We start from the raw sequence: 21846 nt of genomic DNA on the forward strand, positions 1-21846 counted from the left end.
TAAAGCTCCTTTTACATTTCTTTGTATCTCCAATAAAGTGTATTAAAAAAGTTTCAAATAAAAAAAATTTCCTATACTAAAAAATAACTATTGCCAAACCATAATATTTAGACCGGCTTAATGTTCTGAGTATATTAGTATTGATATGCAATCACTTCTTTACCTTATTTATTTGTTAAAGGAAAGAAAAGTTTGAATCTGGTAAAGAAATATTGGTTTTATTGATATATATATACACGTGTGTGTAATTTTTATAATTTGTATAGCACTTTTTGAAGTAAACATCCTTCACAGTGGAGGGGATATGTGGTTAATTCTTTGAAATGAATTTCATTGAAAAGATTTTACAAAGAACTACACAGAACATTAGACAGGTGGTCTGAAATAAAACATTAAACAATGAAAAGGAGTGTAAGAAAATAATTCTTTGGAAATCTCCAAAATATCTGTGGATGATTTGATCAGATTCAAACAATGTAAATGGATTTCATTCCAGAAAATTTTGAAGTTTGGGCAGTTTTGGAATATTTATATTTGTGAAAGGAAATCTGCCATACAAAACGATTGGGTTTGTAATAAAAGTAACAAAAGCTATTCTGATTGGTTGCTGGCTGGATGTTAGCCGTCATGACGTAATTTCCGCCTGTCAGCTCGAATACTTCCTGGAGAAGAAAGAAGACAACAATACGCTGAACTTACAAGAAAAATAAAAAATAGCAATTTTTACTTAAAGTCTCCACATAAAAAGCCAAACGCAGTCACAATGGTAAGACAATAGCTGCTAATATTCACCGCTGACGCTAAACGTGTATGAAAATAAGTCGTAGTTTTAGCAGTTTAGCTAACTAGCTGCTAACAGCAACACAGACACAGAAAGATGCTCCGTCATCCTCGAGGTAAAGTTGTACCCTGATGGAACAAAGTTTTATTTTATTAACAAACTGTTTTTGACTTCACAGTTTTCTTTCCATCCTGTCTTTGACCACCCCATGGTCCGGGGCTTTTCGAACCGTTTCTCTACCCAGTACCGCTGCTACTCGGTGTCCATGTTAGCTGGACCCAACGACCGCTCCGATGTGGAGAAAGGAGGCAAAAGTGAGTGTCGCCTATGAAAGTTTGCATGTCTCAAAGGAAACTAATATGATTGAATGTTTTATTTTCAAGACCTTATCACCACTGGCACGGCAGACTCTTGAGAAGTAGAAATATTTTATTGCTCTAAGGCAGGGGGAACCAATTCAAAATCAGCAGGGTCCGAATAAAGAAAATCATCAACCATTAAAGTCCAGAGACATTTTTTAATGATCTGTTACTTTAAACAGAACTTAACACTGAAACAAAATGAGTTTTTTTATGCATCCATGTTTATACATTGACTTTTTAAATAAAACAACATTTTAAAATCTAAACTGTTTTTTTGAAGTAGAGAACTACAATCGTTCAGTTTGGTATACAGACAATTTCCTGATTCACATATTTTATAAAACACTTGAATTGACTGTTATTTTTCTTTCTTTTTTCCGGCTTAATGAGAGAAGTGGGCTTTTTGCTGCCCTACAAGGCTTTAAACCTGGGTTTGAATGGCGACAAAGCCATTCTAAAGCACATATCAAAGTACTCATTTTGAGCCTGGATCCATATTTATTTTTGATTTTGTTCATAGTGGAGAATCCTAATTCACAGCAGCAGGTTGAGCCAAACATACTAAAAATGTGCAGGGTCATCTTTGAGCACCCCATTTCACTTTTATGTCACCACATCACTGCGCTGCTTCCAGCAGTCTACACTTTCTTTCACGTTTTCTCATCATCGTTACCTACTGCCCGGCTTGTCACAGGTTTGCCTGCTGTGTCTAAAAGTCGCCAGCGGCAGCAACCCAGACTGACACAGTTCATTGGCTAATATGCATCACGTGTAGCCTGGTCCTGGAGGGCTTTACCGTACCAATAGGAGAAGCAGCGCAAGTGACGTTAGACACTGCTGTCTGACAACGTTCGGTAATTTCTAAATGTTTTATATCAGGTTGGGTCCGGAATAGCCAGCAGGTGGGTCCGGATCGAGACCCTGGTCCCCTAATCCATGACCTCTGCTCTATGGCAAATAATCCCCAAAAACAGACAATTTCTGTCATATATTTCCAATAAGAAAAAAGAAGCAGAAAGAAGACTGTTATTTTGTCTGCGTTAAATAAAAAAAAAAAGCAATCGAATACACATAAACGTAAATAGGCTTCGCTAAACAGTTTACAGCCTAAAGCAATGCATTAACAAACCACTGTGTTCAATTAAATCACATAATTTTTAGCGAAAATATAAATTTTATATATAAAAAAAATAATGCATATGAGGAAAAAGAGAAACCTCTTTATTTTGATACTGACTGAATATATTTTGTTTATACATATACATGAAAGAGTATTTAGTAGTTATAATATGGCACGAGCTGAACTGTAAAGTATGTTTATCTTTTTAAAATAAAAAAAATACCTAAGTTATAAGTATATTCAAGTTGTGGAGGAGTTCGGTCTTAAATGTATATTTAGTATAGTAGTACACATTGTAAATTATAGTGCTTTAACAACGAAAAAAGAATAAATTTAACATTACATTTTGACTGATAATCAGAGGTGTAAGGAACTAATAGAGATAGTAAACCTTCAAGGGCTGCAGATATTAAAAACATGTTACAATACCTTCCATTTAAGAAAAATATAATTTTATACAATTTTGACATTGGTTAAAACATGACCCATTTTTGTTATCTAGATGTCTTTGTCCTGAATTATGTTTTTTGGGATAAGAGATAAAGAAGTTAGTTTCCTCAAACACCAACATTACAACGTATTTAGAACCAACAACTCAATCCAAATCTTTTATAATTTTGGGTTATTTGAATTTTTTTTTTTTTGGTATCATAGTGCTTTTCATATTATTTGAGAAGAATGTTTATTTTCTGCAAAAACTAACAATTCCACTTGTATTTTTATAGTAATTATGCCACCTTCAGCGCTTGACCAGCTCAGTAAGTACAAGTCAAACGACGCTCTTCTCTGCTCCTCCATTGCATCAAATGATTCTAAATAATAGTAATTATTTTTTTCTTTTTATTCACACAGGTAGGCTTAACATCACCTATCCGATGCTGTTCAAACTGACCAACAAGAACTCGGACAGAATGACTCATTGTGGTGTTCTGGAGTTTGTGGCAGATGAAGGAATCTGTTACCTGCCACACTGGGTGAGCGCAAAACTAGCTGGATAGTGATGTTCGGCGCTCTGAATGGTCTATAGTGTATTTGCTCTCAAAACAATAGTATATCAATTTATTTAGAGTTAACAAAAATATGGTCTGATCCCACAACAGAGCTGAATATAAGGACTTCATACAGGCACTGTGGCGATTGAGATGAGATGGTCAGATTTATTGATTAGTTCCATTACACGAAGGACTTTCTCTCCTTCACAAAAGGTTTGCTCTATGCTTACACAGTTGGTGCCTCCTTTATAGAGACAAGTTTCGCTGGCCTTTCTGGTTTTCTTCTGCAGCTGGCTAATCTTTCTCTCCTCATTCCCGGTTCATTAAGGTCAGCTTTTATTTACATTGGATAGTGTTGGCTCTAAAGTTGATAAATTCTCATTTATTTCTCATTAAAGAAGTTGGTTTCTCATTCCTTGAGCTGCTACAGTGGCGTTGGATGTAGGAGTTTGCCCTGAAATCGAAGGGTTGACGGTTCAAGCCCTGACTCCGACTTTCAGTGTCGTTGTGTCCTTGGGCAAGACATTTCACCTGCATTGTCTACTGATGGTGGTCAGAGGGCCTGGTGGCGCCAGTGTACAGCAGCCCTGCTTCTGTCAGTGAGCCCCAGGGCAGCGGTGGCTACAATGTAGCCACCATCAGTGTGTGAGTGTGTGCGTGAATGGGTGAATGAATGTAGTGTAAAGTGCTTTGGTCAAGTCTCCTAACTTGAATAAAGGCGCTATATAAGTACATACCATTTACTATATTAAACGGTGACGAATAAGAAGACAGAAAAGTATGTTTTTTTCTTTTTTGAGTCTATGAGTGAATGAGAATGCCAGAAAATCTTGAAAAGATCGCTAGCTTATCAATACTTAATGTAGCAACAAATTTGGTGTAGATGAGGGCAGATTTTCAACAAAGCTAGTGTCTGAATGATTTCTGCCACAGTGCTGGGGCTGTGGTTACAGAGGGTGGAGCAGTGGAGACATAAGGCTGCACCTGTACAGCTGGACCTGGTCGGCATGCATCCACCAGGCTGCTGTCCTATCCTCCTTTCACCCCAACATCATTTTGAGATAAAAATAATCTTAATACAGTTTTTGTTTTCAGCTACAACACATACAGCAATCAGTCAGATCTCCAACTCTCCCTCCCACATGCCACAAAGCACTCTCTTCTAGATGCTCTTGAGAGTTTTTAGCAGAAACCAATCACATTTGCAGCCCCTATAATGCTGGATGGGTAACTTTTCCAAAACTTTTGAAAATCTTTTCAAACTGTTGGAGCAACAAACGGTTTATGTTGATCCTGTGTAGCTGCCTGAATACACTCTAAAGCACATGACCTTCAGTGTGGCAGATAGGATAAACCTTTAATCACAGAATCTTAAAAACAGACACACAAAAAAACAATCAGGAACTGTAAAACTACTGTCAACTACTCTGAAACATTTGATTTTGTGTTTTTCTTTCACTGCAGATGATGCAGAATCTTCTGCTGGAAGAAGGTGGTCTAGTTCAGGTGGAAAGTGTCAACCTCATGGTGGCTACATATTCAAAGTTTCAGCCACAGAGTCCTGACTTCCTGGATATCACAAACCCCAAGGCCGTGTAAGAAATCAATATATTTTATAATTATCATTTTTTGTTACGTTTACCTATTAGGTTCCTAATAGTCTGTCCGTTTTAGCCTGGAGAACGCTCTGAGGAACTTTGCCTGCCTGACGACTGGTGATGTCATAGCCATAAACTACAATGAAAAGGTATATTTAATCATTCCAAACTTGCTATTGTTAGGCTGTTTATGATTTTTAATAAAACTGTGTTTGCTTCAGATCTATGAGCTGCGGGTTATGGAAACAAAACCAGACAAAGCTGTATCCATCATCGAATGTGACATGAATGTAAGATTGTTTTTTTTTACTATATTTTATTGTTATAGATGTACGCTGCCTCATTCATGTTTTCACCACTCACCTCAGGTGGATTTTGATGCTCCTTTGGGTTACAAAGAACCTGAGCGACGGGCTCAGAACCACGATGAACCAACAGTAAGACACAAACCTTAAAACTGCACATTTAATGATCCGAACAATGTGGTAAAACCTGGTTCTTTGCAGGAAGAGGAAGGAGACCCCAGCAGTTATGCTGACATGGATACTGGATTCAGAGTAATTTCTTCCTGCTGTTAGACTGATGAGACAAATATTAATCAAGGTTTAGTGAAAGAACTAATCTCATTGTTGCTGATGTTTTGCCAGGCTTTTACTGGCTCTGGAAATCGACTGGATGGAAAAACGAAAGGGATTGAACCCAGTCCTGCTCCTCTCACTGCAAGTGACATCAAAAGGTTAAAACAATCAAATTCTTCACGCTGTAAAATGTTTTTAAAATAACTTTTTTTGTTAATTGAGGAAAGAGCTCAATTTTTTTTTCAGCTTTAAATTTCTTAATTTTCAATAGAGAAAAGAACATGATTTTAGATAACCTTCCAGTGTCAGTTAGCACTAACTACAAACAATGATTCATACAGACATTTTTAGGCTTTAAAGTAGAGGTAAATCTAACTTTGTTTGATTCATAAAAAAGCTGGATTTTTGGATCTCACTGGAAGAAAGAAAAAAAGGTGTAGGGGTTCATTCAAAATAGAAATTTCAGAATATTTATTGGTGTTCTACAATATATGATAAACTGTGGTTCAAAATGGATCATGAAAAAGTTTCCAAACTCCTTTCCCTTTTCCTGTTTGTATTGTAAATGCAGCCGCCTAGCCATTTTTAAACCCATTATGTGTCCGTTAACAGGCCTGGTTCTGTTTGTGTAGAATTCCTCCTCCATGCTAGCTGCCCATTTATCTCAGCATCTGCCTGTCAGACATTTAATTACTGGAAATGTCAACCCTGTAAATTGACATACAGATGTTTATAACGTTAATAATTTTTATGTTTAGAACTAAGTAATGTCCTTACACAAACTGGTACTTATGGGCAATTAGAAGAAGCCAGTTAACTTTAGTAATATTGTTGAACTATGGGAGAAGGCCCAAGTCGAAAAAATTCCTTTAATGTTATTTCCTTGTAAGTTTAATATTACATAAAACTTTAGGAAAGAGTAGTGTGTAGAAACAATAAAACCTTGTTTCATCGTTTGAGTGCATGCTGGACTAAGAAAGTCTAAAATAAATTTTTGAAATCTTGATATACAATCTTTCATTACAGAGGTATTCCAAATTATGACTTCAAAGTTGGCCGGATCACCTTCATCAGAAACTCCAGGCCTCAACCCAAGAAAAATGTTGAAGATGTGAGTAGATAACTGTCATTAGATGTTTAAAATTACTTAACCCCAAAGTCATTTTGTTATTTGTAAAACTTTTAGGTGTACCTCAGCCTTTTACATGAGCACTGATCTCCTAGATTCATTAATGCTCTCTAAATTTTTCTTTTTTTCTTCTAGGATGATGCTTTGAACAGATTTATTGCTTTCTCTGGACAAGGACAGTCACTGCGCAAGAAGGGCAGAAAACCTTGAATTATATTAAAGAGTTTCTCTGGCTTTTGTGACATCTTCAACAGCATGGTTTAATTTAACACACATGCACATTTGGCTTTTCCCTTGTGTGCGTTTTACGTCTGAACTTTGCAGTTGATTTTTTGATTATGTTTTGAACATAAACTCTGGCGGTAACATGCTGCATTGGTTAAACACTGTCACTAAAAGTTTGTGTTCACAGGTCCATGGATTTGAGCCAGACTCTATAGACAATATATCTTACTTAAAGAATAGGGCAAGGTTTATTGTTGGAATAGTATGACTTAATTTTGCTTTTACCACATTTTTCCAGATTTGTTATTTATTAACAAGTCCTCCTAAAAAACACTCTGTTTTCAGGATCCTGTTCATAGTTTAAACAATGGGAACAGTCATTTTATTTTGTATACGCATATGAACAATTATATCTTGGAATGTGTTTTTTTTTTTCTTTTTTTTTTCTCCCCACAGTTATAGCGTTGATTTGCTGACATTCTTTCCCTGGATTATTTATAAAAAGACAAATAAAAATCCTTTGTTTTGAAATTGTTTGCAGTTATTTATGTTCCATATTGTCATGTCAGTCATGTATGAAGGAAATTATATTATGTTGAATTTACCTGGATAATAAACTTATTAAGCTATGAAATTAAATTAGTTCTGGTGTTTGAAGTTATAGTGGATGACTAAAGGTAAACGGCAAATTGCTGCTTAAAACCCCAGAATGGAAACTGGAGTATGTGAATTTAAGGACTATTCTAACAAATGTACCTAAAGTTGATTTAATATTGTTAAAGTTAATTATAATTCAGTAGGATATTTTCATATTGTGTGCTTTTAATTTGAAAAAACTGAAACCGGAAGCACTTCCTATGTTGCCTGTTAACCATGGAGCGGCCTGCAGAAACCACTTGGAGGGTAAATTATCAAGAAATGCGATTGATATAATTTAGAACTAATACATTTTTTTTTTTAAATCTTTTTAGTAATTGCTTGTGACTTTTTGTTTTTGTGAGACGGAATCATAGTGAGGAGTTAAGTGCCTAGCTATCGATGCTAAATTCTCCGTAACCCTGACCACTAGTTAGCGAGAGGAACATTTAGAATAAATGGGAGGTGTGTCAATGAGTTTTATTTAAGTATGTTGAGGTATCAGTTACTCGTGTTTACTTAATGCTTATCAATGTGTGAATAAAAAGAAAAAGAACTCGATAATCTCAGAAAAACTACGTCCAAGTGCAGTGACGGACGCCAGGGGGCGCTGTTTATAGGTTTACTGTAATATTAGTTTATCTGTTTTTAAGATACTCGTTTCGGATACGTCTTTGTATTAGAAGTTATTTTTATGCATTTATTTTAATTTTATCAATAGCTGTTGAAAAAGAGTTTCTGACTTTCATTTTATTTATAGTAAAACACAAATATGTGTTAGTAGCTTGAAAAACAAAAACAAAAAAACCTTCAGGAACAATTAAATGATTCTTTGTCCTGTTGAATGATCAGTCTTTAACTTGGCATCTAGCAGATAAATGCATTTTGCTAATATAACTCCAGAAATGTCAAGGTAACAAGTTGAACCACTGCAAAATGCTCGAGTCATGTGATGGCAGCTCAAGCCCACATCATCATACTTCTTCCACTATGTTTGATAACTGTATGAGCTGCTTGTACTGATGGAGCCTTTTTAGTACCCTTTTTATTACGGTCTTTCAGTTATGTGGTCTTCTTTTAATCAGCCAATTATTAAAGAAAAATGATTTTCTTGAAACCCTGTTAAAGAGCATTGCTTGCTATTTTAATTTCATTATAAACTATAGTATTCAACACACAAAAGTGAGAAATGTAATCATAATTGGCATTTCTTGGGGGGAACTTGAGCTTATGGGTGATTAATGAACTTTAAATATTGTACTAAAAGCATTAGAGCTCCTCCCAGATTTCTAATTTCTGATGTCTCCGTCCTATCTACTATTGTCCTCAAAATCCACAGCAGTGAATGCTCATTACTGTCGTTTCCTTCTAAAGCCAAACTACATTCTTTGTTCTTGGGTCTCTGCAGCCACCCCGAGCTTGTGAAGATTACTTGAGTGAGTTCAGGCACTGCAAGAGTTTCAGGAATCGTTTTCACCACTTCTACGCCTACGGCACCGCCCTGTCCTGCCAGCAGTGGAAAGTGGACTACCAAAACTGCAGGGAATGGGAAAGTCACAGACTCGGAGAGGCTAAGGTGCAGCTTCACAATACAATCTTCTATAAAAAGACCTGAATATATGCTACTCTTAAACCCCTACAGACCATAAAGTTTTATTAAAAATTTAACTTTGTTTTTACATTCTAGGATGCTCTACAGAAAAGTGAAAGAATGCGATTGGCAGAGCAAGGAAATTTCACCCCAGTGTGGAAACTAAGGCAAGAGCCTCCTAGTGACTGGCACAGACCTCTGGACCAGGAAGACCAACAGAACTGATTGGACATGCTTGCAATATGAACTAATGAAATCTGATGTAGATATTACGTAGAATGCTGCTGCATCTAAAATGATCTATGGTGTTGAATTGATTTTTGTACAGAACACATTTATGGAAAGTTTGTTAAACATGGTAGTACAGAAGAACTGATTTAAATTTAGCTTCATGTATTACCCCTAATTTAAGGAGGTATTTAAAATTGAAGTCGTGTGCTGTGCTTTATTTAAGGGTAAATTCTGAAGCTGCACTTGAATTAAAACTTTGTATTACTGGGGATCAGTCTAAGGTTATTTGACCTGCCTTGATATCCTAATGTTTATGGTAAAATTATGCACTGTGGGGCCAGGATAATTACAGGGTTTATGCAGAACTACAGCTAAATAGCTTTTATCAGTAATGAGTACAAAAAAATACACCCTCAGAAATAAAACCCATTAAAGTGAAGGGACAGAAAGTCTAAAAGTCTATTGACACCCCAACGTATTGATGTTAAACAAAGGTAGCTATGATGTGTGATTTGGAGTCTCTATAGGTGAATTCATCATTGGTCTAAATTGAGAAATCAGTCACTTCAAAAAAGGAACCATTTGAATAAACAAACTTTAATTTTCAACATTTTCGAGGTCTGAATAAAAACAACTTATGAGTAATTATGTACCAGAGCCATATGTTTATATAAACGGTAAGGAAACAGTTAGCAACATATTCATCCCAATGGCCTTCGCAGACGGATTAAAAGGCAGGATCCCAGCCTGATGAATTATGTTTAAATATCAAACAAAGACAGGCAGCAGCCACAGGTTTTCACTGAGTGTACACTTTGGTGACATCATTGTACTTTCCATCTGGAGCCTCATAATTTGGGATTGGAGGCGTGTAGGCAGGGCCTTTATGAGTGAAAGGAAACAGTAGTGGATCTGGCTTCAGTGCTGCCTGGTAAAGCTCCATGGATTCCAATTTAAGCTCCTCCAGCGCCTCTCTCTGTGCCTCCAGGGCGAGTTCAATGGCTTCCACTTCAGCCATGTGTTGTTTCTGCAAAGCAAAGACAATATCTCATTTCCACATCTCTAGGTATTCATGATATAGACCAGACAGAAAAAGCTACATTCAGTAAACAGGGTGTCTGTAGGTTCTTGAGTTACAAAATAAATATTTTTAGATCTTTTATTCAGTTTTCCATTAAGGTTTTAATTTACATTTAGTTGTTTATAAAACCTTTAGGAATGAAGTATCAGAAAATAACCTGTTTGTATCGACTCCACTCTTTCAGAAGAAGTGCTCGACTCTCACTTTCTTCAAATGAAAGCTTTGGAGGACTGCGCTCTCTATGTGAAACAGGAGAAAAAAATTCAGGGAAAGTTAAATATTAATTTGGTTGAGTTCTTGTGTGTGCAGTTTTAAACTAAGCCTGACCTTGTTTCATCCAAACACTTGGTGGGAGTGATGAAATCCTCTATGGGGATGAGTTCAGGTGGAACCCTTTCCAGTTTCTTCAGCTTCTTCTTCAGTCGCTCCCTCACCATCTGCTCCCTCCGTGGGTCTGCTTTCTTCTTCTTTTTTGGCTCCGCTCTTAATGCAACATAAACCACATCTCTGCATGAGCATACTTTTGACCAGTATATTTTCAGTAATGTTATATTATAATCAGTAATGTTGCAGGTAGAATTTGAGGATTAGTGATTTCATGAAACACCCAATTAAGAATAACTTGTTCTATAATAACTTGTATGTAAAATCCTTTGACCTTTTACATTATTATACTACTATGCAATACATACGTTTTACTTTGTAAAATTTGAAAAAAAAAAAAGACGTATCTCTTATTTTACAATTTCTTAGAATTTCATTCAAACATTTTGACATTTTAAAAATGTGTCGTTTTCTAAATAAATGTGATAGTTTCGATAAGAGACTTTTAATTCCAATTCTATTAATGCTTTTTGTTTTGCCAAGCATTTTAGTCAACAAGTATGCCAACACAATGATGCAGCTAGTTGCAACTTATTACAAAAAACCTTGATTTTAATAAAATTAAAGAAATGAAAGTCTGATTATTTTTACACAGAGTGATTTAACTCCAGCATTTATCTGCAAAAATCTGTTTTTTTGTTTTGTTTTGTTTTTTTAAATACAAACATTACAAAACACTTATAAATAATTGAATTTAATACAGAGAACTGCTGACCTAATAAGTGTTCAGCAGACACTGATAAACACCCTCTACCAAAGGGAAGGTCCTCAGTGCTGTATCCAAGCATACTAAAGGAAACCTTTGGTGTAATAGAAGTGGATGCTCACACACAGCAGGGATAGCTGAGCCCATTCAAGCTGGAGTCAGGGCTTCAAAAGCCATCACATAGACACATCCTGGACATGGGTTACTTGTAATAAAAGCATCAGCAATTTTTAGCCTTGGCTAAAGAAAAAAGGAACTGAATGGCTGTTTTTGAAACCCATATTTTATTTTCAAATAAAGGTAAATTTTGCATATAATTTGAAATTCAAGGCTTGACCGATCAATAAACTTTCCTAAATTAGACTCTGGTAGAGAACCAATTAAGTATTGTTGTTGTTAAAAAAAAACGTTAAAAGTATTTTTTTTTTTCTTAGATAGGGGGATGAAACATTTAATGGAACCAAAGGTTAGAACTGCGTCTATGTGTAAACAATGCCTTTAAATGCATAATTAACTGAGATAAATTATTTTGATATCTTTCAAATCTATCTGTAGATTCCAGTCTCGACTAAATTAGACTTTAGACAGATTTTATTTGCCATTTTGTTTACACAAGTGTAAAACCAAAAGAAATTTCGTTTGGAAACAGCTCGACAATTTCATCTTTTAAAAGTGCAGCCTTGGAAAAATAGTAAAAATGAAGAAGTTCAATTCATGAGGAAATAGTTGATTCTTTTGATTCCTTCCCCGCCAAACAAAAAGAAAATAATTGTTGTGTTTTAATCTGCCTCGACTGTCAAACCTAAGTGGTGCAGATGTCTTCAGCGTGACCGCGGGTGAAAACCAGGGACTCAGCACAGCACCTTTATATAATCCAGAATGCAAGCTGCAAAACAATATAACAACAGCACCAATTAGCGAATGGCATGTGCAAATCGTGAAAACAAACTTTCATCACTGGTTTAGCTTCACCTCTCTTCTATTTAACCTTGTATTTATTCCGACACTTAGGAACCGCATCCTGTTACAAAAAACTCACCGTGACGAGGCAGCCTGTCGGGATAAAACCCCACAGATGCAGCGTGAAACAACCAGAGACATGTCTCCACTTCTAGTCGGTCCAATTTACTCTAATTATTTCAAACACAACCGTAAACAAAAGTCTTCACATGTCGCCTCACTTGTGTCCCCTTACAGAACACAACAGGGACAAGGCGCAAAAAGATGACGTAATAAGTGAGGCGCTTTTATCATTCACCTCTCGCATTTTCGAGCATTTTGAAGCGCATACAAAACCTTTAAACATGATAAATTGGAAGATAATTGCAGTTTATTTAAACAATTACATGTGAATACATTGTGAACTTATTTATACTCTGTAAAGGCGTTAGGTAGAATTTAGTTTATTAATTAATTTCCTATTGAATCTGCGGGAATAAAACACACAGCCAGAGCTTTATTTAGGGTAAAGGTCAGCTGGGCGCTTCTTTCTTATGTCCACCGTGGACAGATCAGGAGCCAGAATTAGAAAGGGCATCGATTTCGAGGTTCCAACTGTCCAAAAGATTATTACTGAACCAACATCATGGCGCTTATCAGAGGTAAACTGATATTTTTTATTCTGCACGATTCTAATAAAACACGGAAGCTAGTTTTTACTCTTTGACAACAACTGTATAGTTTACGCTTTTTTTGTGCACAGGTGCATAAAGTCAATAACATATTAGTAGACAGCCGTGTAAAGTGGAGCTATTTATGCAAATATATTAATGAAACTGCTTAAAAGTTTTCTTGAATTCAGCGTTAATTTAAATTGGGTTAAAGGTTACTGGACATCTTTGAGATGATTACCAGGGCTTTGCTCTTCTTTTGTCTTATTTTATATCATTGAAAAAGTATTTTATGCCTTAATTATTATAAGATTTCATATGACTTATGTTCTTTACACTTAGGCTAATAGAAACTATGATTAGTAATGGTTTGACCTACTAAATGTCCTTTTTTAAATTTAAATAAAGATTTTTCTCCTATATGGATCAAATAAAACAAAAAAGAATAAACCTGCAAAAATAACAACAACAAATGTCTTAGAACAAAATCTCAAGCAAACATATCATGAAACATTAGAAAACAAGGAACCAGACTCAAAGATTTTTCTTTTCTTTTTGTATAATGAGTAACAAAAGCTGGAGATGAAGCTTTTCTATTAGTTTTAAAGGCAGGAGGAGATAAAACCTTCCATGAATGCAACCTAATTTCACTGTAAGTAGGTTAAAGGTAACAGGATAGTGTTAAAATCATTGACTTTTTTTTTAGTTTGTTTGTTTTCTCCTTATTATGACTTCATTCTATACTAACAATTTTAAATAAAAAAAGATATGTCATAACCCTGTTAAAAAAAAGAATAAAAAATACAATTATCTGAGTTTTAGGTCAGTTTGTCTTTTAGACAGCATGTGTTATGTTACATAACAGCGAACAAAATTCACAGATGCAAATGGTGAAGATAATGTTTATCAAAACTTGTTAGTGCCAAGTCTGGGTTAAGGTGTGGCTTCTGCTCTGTATTGCAGGTTACACAATAATTTATAGGTAAGAAAAGGAAAAATAGTTGTCTTCATAATTAGATATGTAGAAAAGTATTATTAAGTTAATCAGAAAGGAATTATTAATTTAATCATAACTGGATAGTTCCATGTAAAACTGAAACTTTTTTTATTGTGATTAATCGATTATTTAAATATCAGTTAAACTTTTTATTAAGTAAGTAATTAACTCAACTCTAAAACATGGTATTTGCTTAAAGAAGAACCCATTCAGAGCAGTAACTAGGCCAAAACTATGCAAACAATATATATATTTTGTATTTCTTAAAAAAGAAAAACCTTCTTTCCCTGTCAATATTCTCTAACGAGAATTCCTCAAGCAGCACAGTTTTAGCTTCACCTGTTTCAAATTTTGTAAAAAAAAAAAAAAAAAAACAATTAAGCACATTTTACTCTTCAATTTTAATTGGTCAACCGTAGCTGGGCAACAACTCAATATATAGAAAGTGAGGAAGAAAGGTGTCCCCTAACAACTATACCAAGCATGGTTGTTGGCAGGGCTGACCCATTTCTGAATGTTAAATGTTTAAATAAGCTTAGGGCTGCACTTCATATTTTGCCGTTTCCCCCTAATATTTATTTTAAACTGAGGGAAAAAAAAAAAACACAAATCAAAAACTATCTATCGACTGACATTGAAAGGCTTCTATTATGATAGATTTTTAAACATATCGATATTGCACAGCCCCTTTAGTGAAATGATGTGAGGTTGAATGAGGAAAATTCATGTTGGATTAGGGAACCTTTGTGTTATCCCAGCAACATCTAAAAACTTACTAAAAGCTTAAATAATTTTTTATATTTATAAAGAAACATTTCTAAAAACAAACATTCTATGAGAAGTGTTAGCTGAAAGCCATATAATTGGAAAACAGATCTTTATGTTCGACTCAACATGGCATAACTTAAACACACAAAGTTCTAAAGAATTTAACTGATTTATTTTTTATTATTTCAGCTGTAATGTCGGTTTTTAAATGTGTATACATTTCTGTTCATATCTTATTTTTTTTTTATTAACATCAAGGAGTTAGTTTGTCAAAAACAACAAATACATATACGTAGATTATAGAACAAGAAGTTACTTTAATATCTTAAATAAAGTGATTTTCTTTTTCTGCAGGTGTTTTTATTGTAGCAGCCAAGCGTACTCCATTTGGTACGTATGGTGGAGTCCTGAAGGATCATAGCGCCACAGACCTGGCTGAGCATGCAGCCAAAGCTGCCCTTGTTGCCGGCTCTGTGGCACCAGAGCTTATAAATAGCATCATTATGGGAAATGTCATGCAGGTACGCTGGCTGGTATTCATGGAGGTTTTCTGTTCTTTATGGTTTTCCCTAACTATACCTGTGTGTGCTTCCTCAGAGTTCAGCTGATGCTCCATATATTGCTCGTCATGTTGGTCTGAGGTGTGGCGTTCCCATTCCAGTTCCTGCCCTTACTGTGAACAGGTTGTGTGGATCTGGTTTCCAGTCCATCATAAACGGCGCTCATGTAGGCATCGTTACAAACATCTAAAGAAAACATTCTTGCTTTTTACACTCTTTTTGTCTGTTCTGTTTCCCCTTAATCTAATCTAGCAAAACAACACAGTTGTTTTCTGCTTTTAGTCACATTTGATAGTATTTTCTACATTTTATGTTGACGAAAAAAGTTTAAATAAATTAATTCATAGCCTTTGAGAATGCATTTATATTTGAAATGCTTAGTCTTAATCTCCATAGACATTCTTTACTCTTAGTGGAATACAATAGGGGAGTGGCAGCAGCGCTGCCCGGGCGCCACGTAATGGCAGCCCACTGTTCCCCAAAGGGATGCGTTAATGCAGAATGTGTTGCTTTGTACTTGTAACAATGTAATAACAATTAAGTTGAATTCTATTCTTTTTAATTTCAAATATATCTAACTCCAAAGTTTGTCATGCCTCTACTTGGAGAGCATAAGATAAGATTGTGGTCATTTTATGTGTTTGTAGGAGATTTGTCTGAAAGAGGCAGAGGTGGTTCTGTGTGGAGGCTCAGAGAGTATGAGCCAGGCTCCTTACGCTGTCCGTAACATCCGCTTTGGAACAAAGTTTGGACTCGACCTTAAGGTACATTCCCAGCCGTTCTACATGCACAACAAGGCATGTTCTTTAATCATAATTGAAACACAAAAAGCAAGAAAAAAGCGAGAAAAAAACCAGGGTGAACAACATCCCAAACCACCAGTGCCAAATTCATTGGTGCTACCAGCCATTCTCTGCACAGTTGATCTTTGTCAGTCTGACAGCACATTTATCTATATTTTACAAGGTTTAAACATACAGATATTCTAGCCCCTCTCTGCATAATGTTTTTAGAGCCTCCTGAGTAGTTTGAGGCTCTTGTCTGTTTAGCTGATTCGCAAGTTTTCATGCTGTTTGGTTCTGTGACTTAAAGGGAGACGCCGTTTTTTTACATTGGTCCCTTGATTTTACGTTATTATATCATGTTCTACTCACCCATATGAGTTTTGTGTCATTTGGAGCTGTGGTGAAGATATTCGATTAGGTTATATCCAAGTAACGGCTTCCTATGGGCAACGAGTTGAAGGCACAAACTAAACTGTTCGTAATGTATTCTTTATGGTACGGCAGCATTCATAACGAAGTGGTGCTTTGTTTTTAAAAGATATACATATAAAAAATATAACCACAGATGTCTGGGGGACAGTGATTCGCCTACATGTTATTAATGCTGGCGTAGCATAAAGAATACATTATGAACAGTTCAGTTTGTGCCTTCAAGCCATCATACCTCATGGAAAAAAAATATTTTTAAAATATCTACAGAATATCTTTAGTTGCATTTATTTTGTGGGGACCGTTGGATGTTTTTAATACTCTCCCTTTGTTGATTTCAATTTTTAAAATGTTTCCTTTTCATCCGCTGAATGAATCAACATAAAGGTTAGATTTTCTTCTGAAATTCTAAATGCTAGGTTTTGCCCTGCTAAAATATTTAAATTTATTTTGAAGCTTTTTTAAACATCCTTTCCAGGGATTACATGAAAAAAACTTTTCCTCCATCATAAAAACACACGCCCTTTGATGTTAAAAAAGCAGGTTGTTTTCAGAGGTTAAACTTGTCGTCATATGTCTGACAGCTGGAGGACACTTTGTGGGCGGGTCTCACCGACCTTCATATCAAGACCCCGATGGGGATCACTGCAGAAAACCTAGCAGAGAAATATCAGATAACACGAGAGGACTGCGACAATTATGCATACCAGACCCAACAGAGATGGAAGGCAGGTGAGCCGACAGATATTATGTTTATATCATCCTTTTATACCGATTATTTGATTTAGCTCCTCTGTTTCTGTGTTGTTGAAGATAGAAAAAATGCACTGCATCTTTTCTTTCTTACAGCTCATGAAGGGGGTCACTTCACAGCTGAAATTGCTCCAGTTGAGGTGAAAGCAAAGAAAGGCAAAGCATCAATGTCTCATGATGAACACCCTCGACCTCAGACCACACTGGAACAAATGGCCAAGCTGCCCACTGTCTTCAAGAAGGGAGGAACCGTCACCGCTGCCAACGCTTCGGTGAGCTGCGTGCTTTCTGCTCACTCTTCTTTCTTCTTTTTCTGTTTTTTCTTCATCACTGACTTGGAAAAAAAATGGGACTTTACCTTATTTGAAAAGGGAAATTATGTAAACTTCAAAAATCACTGTTTGATTTTTTAAGCAACAAACATTGAATTATTCATTTCGCAACTGACCACACACTACCACATAAGAAAAATGAATAAAGAAGTACAATTATCCCTTTGCAGAAGTTTGCATTAATGTTGCATTAAGTCTTTTTACTGTTTTTCTGTCCCAGTAAATATGCCACATTTAAACTTTAATGATGAGAATTATCTTAATATCCTTTTAATCTGAGTCTCTTCTTTATCTCCAGGGTGTCTCTGATGGTGCTGCTGCCCTGGTGATCAGCAGTGAAGAAGCCCTGAAGGAACATAAGCTCACCCCACTGGCCAGAATTGTTTCCTATCACGTGTCAGGCTGTGACCCGAGCATAATGGGAATCGGTTAGTTACAACAGAGATACAGTTTAATTTAGTTGAAATAAATGAAATGAGTAAACAAACTTCAAAATGTTTAACAGTTTGTTTAATTTTTTTTTTCTTTTTTTTCACATAAGGCCCTGTTCCAGCCATTACAGAAGCTCTTAAAAAGGCTGGCCTTTCTCTTAAAGACATGGATCTGGTTGAGGTTTGTTACAAAGAAAAATTAGATTTTTCACTTTCCTGTATGTTTATACACACAATGATTGCTCTGTGAATTTAGGATGTAAGGATTAATAATAATACAGCATCTAAAAACAACCCCATTGGACCAAATTTTTCCCTTAATCTCTCTTTTAAAGCCCATGGGAAACTTATTAGAGTGAATGGCATCATGAACTCTGAAATACTGAGCCATATTTGTAAAAATCTGTGGGCCTCTAACAGAAAGCTAAACATAAGTTGTCATTGGGGGCAAAACATTTCCTTCAGCAGATAGAAAATCAAGTTGCTTTAATGGCAGCCCATGTTCAGATCTAAATCCTGGAGAAAACCTGAAGAGAAGAGAATAGGACAGAGGCTGTTTAGGAATAGAAAAGGTCAAAGATTCATCTTAAAGCATGCTTCAGACATGTGAACCTTTATTAGAGAAGACTAAAGGCTGTTTTATGCTCAGAAACCAGGTCGTCTGCTTGTGTGTCGCAGTTAACTGATAGACTTAGAAGCGCAGACAGTTTCCAGACATGTTCCTCATGTCCCTCCGTTGTCGCACAAACTTGCTCCCAGTTCCTCACCACCTCGGCCGTATCTAGACCAACAGCTAGTTCGTGTTTATCCCTCCTGTGTTGTGGCGTGGAATATCATAGAGGTTAAATCCTGGTTCAAAAAAGGGTTATAATAAGTATTAATAATAGGGATAATGATAAAAAGTTTTTCCAGTTAAAGTGTGAATTTACTTATCCATATTTGAGTATATTTTTTACCCAAACTGAATAACTGTTTCTGAACATGCATGGATCAGATATCAATCTGATTTAAGATCTGATATGAGGATTAATACTGCCTTTCATGTCTAGTACATTAGCTTTTGGCAATGTGTCTGTGTCTGTCTCTCTCCACAGGTGAATGAAGCTTTTGCTCCTCAGTATTTGTCTGTGGCCAAGGCTCTTGGACTGGATCCAGAAAAATCAAACGTCAACGGCGGAGCTATTGCCATCGGACATCCTCTCGGTGCCTCTGGAGCGCGCATCACCACTCACCTGGTGCACGAACTCAGGTACACTATTAATTAACTAAACGTCTACGCCCTAAGATTCTCTTTTCATGACAACAATTGTTTCAAACAGGCGAAGAGGAGGAAAGTATGCTGTGGGCTCTGCTTGTATCGGTGGAGGTCAGGGCATTGCCATCATCCTGGAAAAGTGCTAAAGGAGGAAGAGGAGGAATTCCTGTGAAATCGAATCCAAACACAAAGACTGTTCACCATCATGATATAAAATACATACTCAGAGAAAATGTTCTCAGATGTTTAATAATAAATAGCCTCCTAGTTCAGGACAAATATGCATAACTAATGCAACATTTATCTGATTCTCCACAAGTTGATTTCTGCAACATTTTTAAGCCTAATGCCTTTTAAGCGAGAATTAAATAAATAAATGACTGTGACTACACATCTGTGCTCAATGCACAGAGGTTTGGGAGCCTTTATGTGCCTAAAGTATATGTTTAGCTTGTTAACATGTAGTTTGGTAATACAATAAAGGATTTGCCTTCAATTGCTCTTCATCACTTTCATCTCATGGTTTGGTGTTCTAACAGAGGAATGAACTTTATTTAAAAAATAAATGTTTATACTTCTTTGTCAAAGGATCTAAAAAAAGTATTCATTCAATTCAGTTTTAATTCAGTTTATTTATATAGCATCAATTCACAACACATGTCATCTTAAGGCCCTTTATGGAGACAATACAGTCAAATCTTTCAGACGGAGGTGTTTTTAACATGTTTGAGAAAGAGGGGAAAAAAATGTCTTTAATGACTTTAATGTGAACAGTGTCAGATCCTCTGAGTAACAGGGAATGTGTGTCCTACATCTATATCTTGTTTCCTGATTACAAACAACATATCCGCGAAAGTCTAAATAACTAAAAACAAGACCTGAAGCCCTACAATTCTCTCTTTAACGCTTATGGCGTTTGTGAGTCAACAAGAAGAGGACCCAGCATACCTGGCTCTAATGACTTATTAAGAAATGAAAAAAAAAAAAAAAAAAATTTAAGAGTGGCACTGAAAATCATCCGTTACATTTGTAATTTTGAGGAAGAAATTTAAAAGAACTGGGAGCCAAGTTGAAAAAAAAGTAATAACCACCTACCCTACACATGAACCTATATGATAACATTTTGTCAGTGACCATCTGCTTTAATGTCTTCCAGTCTGGATTCTTTGCTCACCACAGTACAGAGACTGCTTTTTTCAAGGTCTTCAATGACTTAATGCAGACTGTTGAAAAACCACTATTCTGGTATTGGACCATTTCCATGACTGCTCTGGTCCCTGACATACTGAAAACCAGTTAAATCAATCACAGTTGCTCCTCAGATGTAACCAGCTCCCTAATATGTCATTTTGAAGACCAAGTGTGGCAGTCTAACCAATGACAGAAGTGGTTTCCAGTGTGCTCTGGGACCAGAAGGGTCACAGAGAAGGTCAATGGTAAGGCAAAAAAAAAAAAAAATGCAATTTACAAAAAGGAAAAGGGAATGGAATAAGGAATTACTTTTTTTTAAAGTGTGATTAGGAAAGGTATGTATAATCAGATGTAGGAATCAGGTTTTTCAATTTAGATATAGGAGTTGAAAATACATTTTCAGATTCCAGTATTTAATAACGGATGAATTAATAAAATTCCTCTAATAATTCAATTTAAAATGCACAATTAGAAAATGCTTTTCAAATCTGGTAACAAATTACTAATCTGGAACTAATTCCAAGAAAACTGCAAAAGTGAAGTTAAGTGAGATTAAAAACCTCTTTGCTTTGACAGTGCTATCTAAACAATATTAGTTATACCGGTAGACCAACTTGCATTTAATTTTGTTTTCAGCTATCTCAAAACTAATGACTAAGAGCTTATAATCTAAATTATTAATTTTCAATCTTCTTGGTTATCAGTTTTAATTAATCATTTAACTTCTTTCATGGAATTGCAATGTACATTTCCTTTTGTGCTTCTTTTCTTATGTACAGCACTAATGTGCTAGATAAAAACCTTTTCTTACTGCAACTTTTAATTTTGGAGGGATGACAGAGATAGTAATATTTATTAGAGCTAGATTTGATTTAAAAAAAAGCTAGTCTTTGGCGTTTTCACTCTGAAAACAGGAGTTTAGTTAAAGTTTATTGTAAGCATTATGTCCATAAATGTAATGTGTAAAAATATATATACATTGAATTGCATTTGGTATACAAACCTTATTTTCTCTAAGGACTACAAGGACCATCACGTCTGTGAAGAACGACGTTGACGTAATCACGCAGCGTCCTTATAAACGTCACATCCCCGGATGTCGATCTTTTTTTCATAGCTAAGGTAAGACACCCTAGCCTTCGTGTTACTGTTAGACAAAAATCTGTTGTCATCGGTCTTAAAGAATAAAAACTATAACTTCGTAATAACATGCATCGAAACTCTGTACTAATATGGTTTGACCCGGACCATTATTTCCTTGATTTATGAATTAGGGTTCCGTAAATAGGAACGTTTTATATACCGACCCTGCTAGGCCGCC

General features: G+C 35.7%; 4 protein-coding genes across 4 annotated transcripts; 3 read left to right on the forward strand and 1 right to left on the reverse strand.

Moving 5' to 3' along the window:
• Window positions 1–607: 607 nt before the first annotated feature.
• Window positions 608–7316, forward strand: ufd1l (ubiquitin recognition factor in ER associated degradation 1). Its single transcript, XM_038277237.1, has 12 exons — window positions 608–766; window positions 960–1095; window positions 2989–3021; window positions 3116–3237; window positions 4720–4850; window positions 4930–5002; window positions 5075–5143; window positions 5222–5290; window positions 5360–5410; window positions 5501–5589; window positions 6458–6542; window positions 6696–7316. Exons 1-12 carry the CDS (start codon window positions 764–766, stop codon window positions 6768–6770), a joined length of 936 nt encoding a protein of 311 aa, XP_038133165.1. The 5' UTR covers window positions 608–763; the 3' UTR covers window positions 6771–7316.
• Window positions 7317–7602: 286 nt separating this feature from the next.
• On the forward strand, window positions 7603–9888 carry cunh22orf39 (chromosome unknown C22orf39 homolog). The gene is made up of 3 exons (XM_038277240.1): window positions 7603–7688; window positions 8830–8997; window positions 9109–9888. Exons 1-3 carry the CDS (start codon window positions 7659–7661, stop codon window positions 9235–9237), a joined length of 327 nt encoding a protein of 108 aa, XP_038133168.1. The 5' UTR covers window positions 7603–7658; the 3' UTR covers window positions 9238–9888.
• On the reverse strand, window positions 9825–12642 carry mrpl40 (mitochondrial ribosomal protein L40). The gene is made up of 5 exons (XM_038277239.1): window positions 12454–12642; window positions 12217–12300; window positions 10652–10807; window positions 10482–10563; window positions 9825–10270 (listed from the first exon to the last, which is right to left on the reverse strand). Exons 1-5 carry the CDS (start codon window positions 12513–12515, stop codon window positions 10043–10045), a joined length of 612 nt encoding a protein of 203 aa, XP_038133167.1. The 5' UTR covers window positions 12516–12642; the 3' UTR covers window positions 9825–10042.
• A 217-nt stretch (window positions 12643–12859) lies between these two features.
• acaa2 (acetyl-CoA acyltransferase 2) lies at window positions 12860–19840 on the forward strand. Its single transcript, XM_038277233.1, has 10 exons — window positions 12860–13015; window positions 15144–15310; window positions 15387–15515; window positions 15997–16113; window positions 17148–17295; window positions 17413–17588; window positions 17947–18076; window positions 18190–18260; window positions 19174–19328; window positions 19399–19840. The coding sequence occupies exons 1-10, from the start codon at window positions 13000–13002 to the stop codon at window positions 19478–19480; spliced, it is 1191 nt and encodes a 396-aa protein (XP_038133161.1). The 5' UTR covers window positions 12860–12999; the 3' UTR covers window positions 19481–19840.
• Window positions 19841–21846: the final 2006 nt, after the last annotated feature.

The sequence above is a fragment of the Cyprinodon tularosa genome, unplaced genomic scaffold (assembly GCF_016077235.1).
Source record: "Cyprinodon tularosa strain WSP-4 unplaced genomic scaffold, ASM1607723v1 ctg130, whole genome shotgun sequence".
Classification (NCBI taxonomy): domain Eukaryota; kingdom Metazoa; phylum Chordata; class Actinopteri; order Cyprinodontiformes; family Cyprinodontidae; genus Cyprinodon; species Cyprinodon tularosa.